This window comes from Semicossyphus pulcher, unplaced genomic scaffold (genome assembly GCF_022749685.1).
Source record: "Semicossyphus pulcher isolate SPU_LCO1_2020_fin unplaced genomic scaffold, fSemPul1.0.p SCAF_12, whole genome shotgun sequence".
NCBI lineage: Eukaryota > Metazoa > Chordata > Actinopteri > Labriformes > Labridae > Semicossyphus > Semicossyphus pulcher.
The window spans coordinates 1,340,470-1,351,915 of record NW_027211626.1 but is presented as its reverse complement, the minus strand read 5'-3'; the positions used below and the strand labels follow the sequence as shown (position 1 = coordinate 1,351,915).

General features: G+C 45.0%; 1 protein-coding gene across 1 annotated transcript; it reads left to right on the top strand.

The window, feature by feature from the left end:
• Nucleotides 1-300: 300 nt before the first annotated feature.
• LOC138588991 (opsin-5-like) lies at nt 301-8,017 on the top strand. Its single transcript, XM_069659253.1, has 6 exons — nt 301-439; nt 2,536-2,741; nt 5,442-5,541; nt 6,538-6,642; nt 6,727-6,950; nt 7,556-8,017. Exons 1-6 carry the CDS (start codon nt 301-303, stop codon nt 8,015-8,017), a joined length of 1,236 nt encoding a protein of 411 aa, XP_069515354.1.
• Nucleotides 8,018-11,446: the final 3,429 nt, after the last annotated feature.

Here is an 11,446-nt window from a genome sequence, read left to right as displayed (position 1 = left end):
CATCTTTAAAAAATGTTTTATTTCCAGCCAAATGAACCCCTCCTGAAATGACTCCCACTGAGGACTAGACATCTTCCCTGTGTGCCACCTCTCTCTATCTGCTTAGTTGTTAAGACACACACAGGATTACAGGTGCAATCATTCGGAGAGTGAGTGGGGGGGTATTAGTGCGTGCATCTAAGCTGGATTTAAAATGGACTGAGAGTTCATCCCGACAGTAGCGAATACTGGAAGCAGAGGAGAGCAGAGCTACTGCAGAGGACGGCAGGGATTCATGCCTTGGCATCGAAAAGTGAGGCCATGGAAATAACGCTAAAGGCTTTTCCTCTGAAGGTGGTGAACATACCATGGAGGAACAACAACCTCAGCACTCTACATTCAGACCCTCCTCTGTCCGAGCAAGGAGAGACCATCATCGGAGTCTACCTGTTAGTGTTGGGTGAGTCAGCCATCAAAAACCTTGAAACGTGTGCGAGCTGTGTTTCACTTCGTCTGTTTCGGGATTGAAATAATGTAACTGCACGGCGAGTTTTGGTGCACTGGTTGAATTGTGAATGCCTGCATCAAAATCGTTTCATTATTCTACTGAAAAAAAGTAATATCTATGAAATGGCAGAAGAACTTTTGCTAAAATGGTTGAAACATTTCCGTTGGTTCCAAACTTCCATGACTCTGCAGTTCAACCCATCAGAGACAGTTTCTCTCCATCAGCCGGAGACTGAAAAGAAAGTAAGGAGCCAAGAAGAAATGACTTACTCCCATCTTTCCAAAGTTTTGTGGGCTGCACCGTTCATCTCTTGGTCCTCTTCTATTAATGCAGTCGGAGGATTTTGTGTAGCACTGAGTAAGAAAAAGACGAAACCTTCTCTTCACTCTCTCTCTCTCATCAGCGCGCTAATTTATGCTAACTCATAACAGAGGTGGAGAAACTAGTAACAGTAGAAGCAGATAGATAGATGCATACTTTATTGATCCTGAGGGAAATATAGGCGTCCAGTAGCTTACAAGACATGTGAAATCACATCTGTCAACCCAACCCCCCCCCCCCCCCCCCCCCCAAAGCCCATCAGAAATGAATAAAATTACAGACAAAAATAAATTAACATTACAACTATAAGCAGAAGCAACAAGTTATAACGCTCTACTCTCCTGTGCTATACTTAACTCCACCCTGCTCTGCTCTAATCTCCGCCTCTCTAATCTCCCTCCATACTGTGGTGGAGTCGAGTACTCTCCTCTTCTGCACTATGAGCGACTCTACTGTCTTCTTTTATGCTTAACTATACTGCTACTCTACTATAGTCCACTTTACTGACTGCACATTCTCTCTATAATACTTAAAGCTGCTCTGTACTCTATTAAAACTATGATACTACACACAACACTACATGAACATGTTACTATACTATAAAACACGACAGCATTATTCTATACTCCTCTACTGACGCCATACGACACCATACACTTTACACTACGGCAATAGCACTTCACTATACGACACTTTAAGGGCTGTGGCAGCTGTGGCTCAGTTGTGGCCGTCTTTACATAGTGTCCTCTGCCATCAGAGAATGAATGCATGTGTGTAAGGGTGAAAGTGACATGTATGCTGTGTCCCAGTTCACTAAGGCGCGTCGAAGGCTGTCCCATTTCGAAGGCTCCTTCAGATGCGTCCTCCTTTTCCCGGGCTCACGAAGGATCCATCGGGTGCATCCTTCGTGGCCCAACGTATCCCAAGATTCATTGCAGACGAGGAATACACTTTGAATGTAAAAGTTTTTGGTTTCAACTCAATCAAATAGCCGGAGATACGAATGTTAAAGATCACAAAAGTGGCCTTGAAACTTCAAATTACCTTTAAAATAATAGGTTATAGTAGTAATACGTTATGTTAGCTACCTGTTGCTAGGCGACAGGAGCGGCGCTTTGTGACGCAAGGTTAAGGAACGGTAACAGAGCTGGTGACGCTAACAGGAAATCCTCCGCAGACCAGACCGTCTCATTTCAGTTCGGCTTCAGCGTCTACACAGGCTACGAGCGACTCATCCTCCGTAGGCCGCGTCCTTCCAAGGATGCAGCCCCTGAATGAGACACAGCTGCATTTACCCTTTAACATTACACTCAACTTTAAGTATACAGTATGTTGTTCACGCTACGATACTAAACTTTGCTCCTGAAACTGACATCAAACTAGCAGTCCCTGGGCTCAGTCAGCCCCGAGAACAACCTCAAAGCGGCTGTTTGCTTTAACCCTGGTTATTTAAGCAGAGATTCATGAGAAGCTGAATTAAAAAACATTATTTTCATTAAAACATGAACCTACTTCTAAAACACCTTTACAATGCTGGCTGTACAGGTGTGGCATAGGAAATGTAAATGTCTGAGCCCTTGGGGTTTAACTGTTTTTTACCTCTATACTCTCCTCTGCACAATTCTTCTGCTTTACTTTAACACGCTGCAGCATTCACAACTTTAAAACTTTACAATCTTCTCCTCACTAAACACCCCTTCGATAACGCGCTGTGTGTTTCTCTTCAGGGTGGCTGTCGTGGTTTGGAAACAGTCTAGTGATGTTCGTCCTGTACAGACAGAGAGCCTCGCTGCAGCCGACAGACTTCCTCACTTTGAATCTCGCCATCTCTGACGCCAGCATCTCCGTGTTCGGCTACTCCAGAGGGATCCTGGAAATATTCAACATCTTCAAGGACGATGGCTATTTGATCACCTGGATCTGGACGTGCCAGGTAAACGCAGCGCCACGGCTGTACTACATGTAAGAAGGTTAAAGTAAGAAACAAAAAGGACTGTTTGTGTATGCTTATTTATTTATATTGATTTTCTTGTCCAATTTACCAACGAATCAATCAAATAACTTAAACCCATAATGAGTAAAGTCCCCGTATCGTTGGATTAAAAGGCCTGAATGTGATGACTCTGCAGAACTACATTAAAAACATGTATGCACTGATTCTCTTGAGCCAATCCCAATTATTAAAGTCCATTAAAGGAATCTGTGGGAGTATTACAGTAAACTGAGTATGCGCGAGCGTGTGTGTGTGTGTGTACAAAGGATTATGCGAGTAGCCATGTGGGCTGGAGGTTAAATCTGTAATCAGATTACCCCTGTGGAGACCTTTAAACCGGGGAAACTCTTTGAGCAGAATGGTACCTGTCAACAAGCAAACAGGAAACAAGCGGCTGCAGGGGGACGCTTGTTGCATAATTAACCTCAAAGTTTCCTGTGGCTGATTTTAACGTCCTGTAAGTTTGTTTTGAATGAAAAGATGAGCTGCTTTGTGTCATTTCTAAGATGAACTGCTCATTTCTGTTGTCCTCCTGCCACAGGCTCAGCTTGAAATGAAATAGTTGTCATACTTTAACTTGGAATTCATCCAGGGTATTTTTCTTGCTCAAGGCTAGCTGTGCTGGAAATCGAACCCCAGAATGAAAACAAGCTGGTGTAATGAGAAACGCTTTCAGCCTCAGAAGCGTAAAAAACATCAATCTGAGCAGCAGAGAGGCCGTAAATATGAGCTACACTGCTGCACTCTAAGGCCTCAGCACTGCCACTGAGATGATCTCATCTCTCAGACATCTCATCTCAGGTTTTCAGGTGAAGGAGAAATATTAGGATAGCGGTACGCCCCTCTCATTTCACCGTCCCCTGAGAGAGGTGGGCAGAGAGAGGGAGTAAATAAAGGGGGGACTAAGAAGCGACAGAACCAGAGGAGGGAAGGAACAGGAAGGTGAAGGAGACAGGCATGTGAGAAGCATTAGCAGATTACTGCATGGAGCATGATGAGACATGAACGGCTGCAAGCGGGGCCAGATCCCTGAGTTGTTCCCCCTATGGGAGAGGATATTACTGAATATGACTGAGCCTTATGAAAGCTTTAATGTTGCAACAGGGAATACAGGAAAGGGACCACAAAGGAAGTGTGAAGGTGTAAAATCACCTGAGCAAAGACAGAGGCAGAGGTGATTCTGTCAGAGGAGCTCAGAGGTGGGAACCTCATCAGCTCTGTTCTTAGAAAACAGACAGAAAGCAGTTCTGAATCAAAATAATACTAGTCTAGACGTTGGTTGTCCTGTAATCTGCTGAATGTGAGGGTGTAAAAACGTGATGACTGACAGTAATAGGATTAGGACTAAGGAAGATCAAGACATTAACCAGCGAGGGACCTTAACTGATCCATGTCACCTGGAAATGGCACAGCAGGCCGCCGGAGCCAGACGGAAACAACGGAGCATAATTCCCTTCAACAACAGCTGTTATTAAAAGATCATATTCCTAACAATGGACTGAATGCTACAAAGCTTTGTTGGCAGTCACTGAACTTTCCTCCAGTGCAGAATAAAGCCTGCAGCTCCCGTCAGAGGAAATGCTCTGGGTCTGGTGCACTTTAGCAAAACAGGCAGGAAGAGCTCTTTAGCTTCAGCGTCTCTATCTGATAAAGCAAAACAAAAGGTCTGCGACAATTAGTTAGGCACAGGATCTACTGTCTGAAGATGTTTTAGAGATGAGATGCTGTGGTTCATCGGTTAGCGCTGTCGTCTCACAGCTAGAAGGTTCCTGGTTTGAATCCTGGCTCAGACGTAGTGGGCCTTTCTGTGTGGAGTCTGCATGTTCTCCCTGTGCATGCGTGGGTTCCCTTTCGGTACTCCGGCTTCCTCCCACAGTCCAAAGACATGCTCGTTAGGTTCATTGGTGGACCTATAGCATGAATGTTTTTCTGTCTCTGTTACACCTTACCCACCAAAATTAACACGTAGACGCAGGTTTTTCAGACCCGGGAAGACCCACGGATAAATGTCAATTGTCTCTTTTCCTATTGCCAGTGAAGTATCCTCCTGTCGGTCTCTTTTCTGCTGCGTCACCGTCTGACGTCACAAACGAGCCAGAGACAGGGTTAGTAACCAGTGAAGATGTTACGGTGGTTAGGTCTTTATTATATCTATCACTCATTCGTTCTGTTTATCAAACTCTGCACCGACAAATTTGGAACAATGTTCGAGCGCTGCTCGGACGGAGACGGGCGGAAGTTGTAGCTGTGACAACGAGTCACAGAAGTTACCGATGGAGCATAGGGGGGCGGAGATTAGCGTGTCGACACGGGTTTTGTGTTCCCATCAATGCCGATCGGAGCCGAGGTGATAATTACCCGGGTCTACTGCAGAGTCATGTGACCCGGGTCTGAATGCAGATTGTAACCTTTCCCACTAAGCAACAAAGCCGTGTGTTAGCGGGTTTTTTGACCAGTGGGAGAGCGGCTTAAGTGTCAGCCCTGATTGACTGGCGACCAGTCCAGGTGTAACCCCACCTCTTGCCCAATGACAGCTGGGATAGGCTCCAGCCCCCCACGACCGTGAACAGGATGAGCGGTGTAGATAATGGATGGATGAATGCCGTGATTCACCGATCCCCTCGCTCTGTTTTCTTCCAGGTGGACGGTTTCTTCACCTTGCTGTTCGGCCTTGCGAGCATCAACACCTTGACCGTTATCAGCATCACCAGATACATCAAGGGATGCCACCCAAACAAAGGTAAACCTCCTGACAACAAGCGAGAGGACATGAAGGGAGCCTCAGACCGCCGTCTCTGCCTGTCTCACATTCCTGCACCTCTTATCTGACAGAAAAGTGTGGTTTCGGGTGCTAATGAAACCTTATTACCGACTCCAGCTATGGAAATTATACCACTCGTCTCCAGCAATTTCATTTACATTTCTCCAACATGTCATTTAGTTAATTTGAGGTGACAGGTTCTATTTCGGGGTGTAGCTGATGCTGAAGAATGTCTTAATTACATGGAAATTAGGCCGAGGCTCTGTTGTCAGAATGGGATAAGAGCTTTTACTGTTTGTGGTTGTTCATAAAACAGAAGCAATATAAACCTGCATGTGGCTTTTTTACATCTATGAAGGCTGCTGGTGCACGTGGGATATCAACAGCTTTATATGTGCAGCTGCAGGTTCTGCACACGGCGGCAGATATTGTTTCTCCTCCATTTTTAATTTCCCTGATGTTAATTTTGTTCTATATTACTTATTAATAAATGTTTATGTTTGCTAATGTAGCGGTTTTATTGTTGTATTTTTATTATTCATGCAAAACTGTCGTTCTTGTTTTCCATCTGTTCCTATTTGAAGCAGCATGTTCGTACAAACGTTTCTATATAAATACATTTAAGTAGAGTTTTGTTAAGAAATGCAAACTTCTGCTGATCTTATCGTACAGTATATTGACATAAGCACTGCTCAAATAGACCAAACACTCTGATTTTCTTCCTCCTCCTCCTGAGCACAAAGCGATGTGTACAGAGGTTCTTTTCAGTCGCAGATGTTTGCAAAGGCTGCAAATGTAAAAAAGACCTCATTGTTCGATAAATGTCACAATCCTGACATTCACTAAAAGTCAAGAATGTTGCATCTTTTAGAGCCTCTCACTTTTCCATCCTGTGCCTGCAAAAGTCATAATGTTTAACCTTTTTAAAGAGCAAACAATCTGTTCCATAACGCCGGACTATTTGTGTTTTTGCAGCTTACTGTATCAGCCTGAACACCATCGCTGTGGCGCTGATCTGCATCTGGACTGGAGCGATGTTCTGGGCAGGAGCTCCACTGCTGGGCTGGGGAAGCTACACAGGTTTGTCCTCAAACACCTGCCGAATAAAACACAGAAACACAGAAACACTTCTTTTATCTGACGTCTGTGTCTTACGCTCCTCAGATCGAGGTTACGGCACCTGTGAGGTGGACTGGTCCAAAGCCAATTACTCCACCATCTACAAGTCCTACATCATCTCCATCCTCATCTTCTGCTTCTTCATCCCCGTGATGATCATGCTCTTCTCCTACATCTCCATCATCAACACGGTGAAAAACACCAACGCCATGTCGGCTGACGGTCTGCTCACCGCCCGTCAGAGGAAGGTGGAGAGAGACGTCACACGGGTAGGCTGGAAACAATCCAGTTTATTTCTGAGGTTTTAAGTGGAAGAAAAAAACTATAAAAGGATAGTTCAGATTTTTTGAAGCAGGGTTGTACGAGGTACTTATCAATGATATCTTTGTTACCTACAGTAGATGTTCGGTCAGCACGGCTCATTTGTGGAGTACAAACACAGCTAACATGTACCGCTGAGGACGGCAGAAACAGAACTCTAAAGATTCTTAAGTTTCCCACTTAAAAACAATCAATATCAGTTATTATTGTATGCTTTATTTTGAAAATTTGCAAGGCTTCAGACGGCTATTTCCTTTTTGCATGTCTCGCACAGTTAGAAAAAAACATAGACTGTCACAGATCAGCATGTTGCAGCGGCCCCGGGTTCAACTCGGACTCTCTGCCCTTACATAGCTTAGCATCCTGCCAGCTTCTGCAGGAGCTTGTATCCACTGTAGATGAAACACGTTGTATTGACAACTACCTCACACAACTCCACCATAAAAACTCCAAACTATCCCTTTAAAGTGTTATTTAAAAGTATCCCGCCTGCAATAAACCTCCTCTCACGTTATTCCACTCCTGACAATCGTTCCCTCATGTTCCTCCACAGATTTCCATTGTGATCTGCACGGCTTTCATCATGGCCTGGTCTCCATATGCAGTGGTGTCTATGTGGTCGGCCTGGGGCTTTCATGTGCCAAGCACCACCAGCATCATCACCCGTCTCTTTGCCAAGTCTGCCAGCTTCTACAACCCGCTCATTTACTTCGGCATGAGCTCAAAGTTTCGTAAGGACGTCTCCGTGCTGCTGCCGTGCGCGACGGAGCGCAGGGAGGTGGTGCGTCTGCAGCAGTTTAAAAACATCAAACCCAAGGCTGAGGCCCCGCCCCCTCCTGCAACACTTCCTGTTCAGAAGATGGCGGCAAAATACATGAAAGGAGAATCCCATCCTGACAGCGACTCAGGGGTCAACAGCCCCCCTCAGACCCCCCCGGCTGTCGCACAGGAGCAGGTCGGCATTGATCTGCCCTCGCACATCGAAACATCAGAGTACTGGTGTGACCGGCTCTGAGGTCTGCATTTTACATGAACCGATTTCTGAGTGACGAGGGATGAATACGTGTATTTTTGTATGTTTTGGTCTGACCCGTGTTGATAAGATGAATGTGTAACCAATGTGAATAAATTATTTTCCCAATCTCAACTGGGATTTCACACCTGATCTTTTCCAGCTCTTACAAAGGAGCAATTATTCAATCCAATATGTCGACAAAAAGCAGGAAGCAGACGTGGAAAAAGCACACACATTCTTTAGAACACATACTGCTGTGACGTGTTTCCTGCAGCATCAGTGCAGCGTCCAGGCTGTGAAACGTCCTCACAGTGTAAAGTCAGACGGGTCCCTCTGAGGGACATTTCTAGCGGCTGTTTTTGTGCTAGGGCCACCGGAGAATGCTCCATTCATAGCCTGCGTAGACCGTTAATCCCGAACTGAATTGAATCTGATCTACCCTTGCATCACTAAATGCCTCTCCTGTCGCCTAGCAACAGGTAGCTAGCAGGCTAACTAGCTAGCATAACTAACGTCGAGTAAGTTAAGCTGTTATTTTAAAGATAATTTTTTTCAAGGACCCTTTCATTTTCTTAAACATGCAACGCAGCTTCGATTGAGTTGAAACCAAAAACGTGTACTCGTCAGCTGGGTCAAAGTCCGGCATTTAGTTTGAATTGGTGTGCAATGCATCTTGGGATACGTTGGGCCGTGAAGGACACACCCGATGGATCCTTCACGGCCCGAAAAAAACGGTGAATGCATTTGTCGGCTGCATCTGAAGCAGCTTTTGAAATGGGACATCCTTCGTCGCGCTGCTGTGACGCAATCGGCCTTCAAATACGGCCTTCGAAGGCTTCAGCCCCTGGATGGGGACACAGCTCACGTGGCTCAGAGTTCTCCCTGTCGCTCACAGACATCGTGTTCACTAGACGCCTACTTTTCTTCATGTTATGCACGGAGAGAGACACTGAGGAATCAGCCTTTCTATGTGTTACGGTCCATTTATTTAGGTTGCATTCGGTCAGGATGTTGGGAAGTCGATGTGCAATGATGCAAAATAAAAATAAACAATAATTCCCCTCGAATGCATTAAAGCTAAAGTGAAGAGCATGTTTTGAAAATGTAAGCAGTAGAGTGCAGATATTGGTGTAAAGTCGTCAACCTTCCTGAAACTACTCACAAGATTTCCAGCTGATGAAATGTGCAGGCAGAAATGTACTGATGCAAGAGATGCACAGTAACATCTGGAAACACTGAATTGTCCTCGTCTCAGCAGAAGCATGTGATGGCTGCCGCCCGAGGGCACCCAAAGCCCCTCTGACTCCCATATATTAGAGATACTGGGCGACATGATGAAGAAATGTGTCTCCATCATGTCAGCGAAACAAGCTCAGGTTTGAGTGAAGCTCATCTTTAAAGGAGGCAGGGTGGCTCCATCTGAACAGGAACTGTATAAACTTGTTCCAGGCTGAGGTGAATTAGGCCAAATGTTTCTGTTGACAAGCTTTCAAACTGTTGAAAGAGAAATGAGCAGCCCTGAAATAGCACCGAACATCAATGGGCAATTATTTACTTGAGCCACGAAGGTTTAATTTAAAGAAAAAGTTCCCGAGGTGTTTCCTGCGGGTTCGTAAAGACCTTAATCACACGCACAATGAGCTCTTTTATAGCAGCTGTAAGTCCTTTAAATCAAAACGGCAATCAGCTTCATAAAGAGCAGAGTCGCAGCAGCTTGTGTGCCAATCTGCATAAACCAACAGACTCTCCCTGTTAGAAGAGCTGAGGCTGCCATATGACTGTGTGTGTGTGTGTGTGTGTGTGTGTGTGTTAGGAGGGGGTGCACATGAACTGCAGACCACAACAGCAGACAAAGTGACCGTGGATGTGACTTGAAGTTTCCCAAATAGGTGTTGATTGTTTTGCCGTGTGGAGGAGGAGTGATGCTGTGGTGAGAGTTTACACACTCCTGTATGCTGCTTTATCTCTCAGTAACAGGATGAGTAGTGATGGAGAGAAGTGAACTACATTTAATTAAACAAGCAGTTTAACTGCATTTCACAATAGCTTCCGTTATGAAACAGACTGGAATAAGCACTGATGCCTCTATATGAGCTACAAAAGCAAACCAGACCCGCAGCAAGAAGACTGACTCTTTTTACATTGTAGTTTTTTTAATGGCTGTGCCCGCTGCCCCCGGGTCGGTGTTAGACGAGGAGATTAACAGCACGCTACAGAAACAGACTTTGTTTACATTTTCCACATGAAAGCTGCGTCTCGATTCAGAGCCTGCAGCATTGAAGGACGCGGCCTTGTAGACGTGTGTAGACGATACGGCCAAACTGAAATGAGACTGGTCTACGCAGGATTTCCTGTTTGTGTCACCAGCTGTTCCTGCCCTGAACCTTGCGTCACAAAGTGCCGCTCCGGTCGCCTAGCAACAGGTAGCTAGCTGCAGGGGCGGATCTAGAGGGGTGGCTAGGGGTGGCTATTATTAATAAACTATAATTGGCTATTTGTCTTGTCAGAGGCGGGACTTATGTTAAAATCTGGGCCGTGTTGCAACAGGCTGCTCGTAGCTTTCTTTGCATTTTAAAGCAGCACATTTCCTGTTGTTAGTACTTTAGATTGTTACTCTGGACATTCGTCTTCTTTTTGAGTCTTTAAAGAATTAAACTTAGAGGATTTATGTTGCCGCTCTGGTGTGTTACTTTTAAAAGTTGAAAAATATACACATGAATAACATCTTTTAAATACTTTAATGTTATTAGTCTGAGTAGATATGGTTAGCGGAGATAGAAAGGGTAAATCAATGCTATTTATTTCATGCTATACCTGCATAAGTCAGTGTCCCAGTTGGGCCACCCCTGTCAAAAAAGTCTGGATCCGCCCCTGGCTAGCTGGCTAACTAGCTAACATAACTAACGTCACTTAAATTAACCTATTATTTTTTAAGACAATTTGTTTTAAGGCACCTTTCGTTATTTCTAACATCAGTACTGCAGCTATTTGAGAGTTAAAACCAAAAACTTTTACATTTTAAAGTGTATTCCTCAGCCGCTTGAGAGTCCGCCATCTCATTTGAATTGGCGCGCACCTGATGGATCCTTCGTCGCCTGGGAAAAAAATGGATGCATTTTTCGTCCGCATTTGAAGGATCCATCAGCCTTCAAAACAGGACAGCCTTCGAGGTGCCGCTGTGACGCAATCGGCCTTGAAAGACGTCATTCGAAGGATGCAGCCCCTGAACTGGGACACAGCTAAAGATTCACAGTGAGCATGACTGTTATAACAAAGCAGGAGGAGATAAGAGGTACCCGTTTGTCCACAGGGGGCGCTAACATACACACAAAACGAAAGTTCCTCAGAGTACCTTTAAGTTCTGAAAGTACAAACTATGTCAGCGTCATCATCGATAAAACTGAACAGGTGAGAGTTTTTTTTAAGTGC

Excerpts from the sequence above, each read along its gene's own strand:
- LOC138588991 (XM_069659253.1), top strand. The coding sequence starts at position 301 with ATGGAAATAACGCTAAAGGCTTTTCCTCTGAAGGTGGTGAACATACCA. Across the intron at positions 440-2,535 it reads AGTCTACCTGTTAGTGTTGG|GGTGGCTGTCGTGGTTTGGA; the intron begins GTGAGTCAGCCA and ends GTTTCTCTTCAG. Across the intron at positions 2,742-5,441 it reads CCTGGATCTGGACGTGCCAG|GTGGACGGTTTCTTCACCTT; the intron begins GTAAACGCAGCG and ends GTTTTCTTCCAG.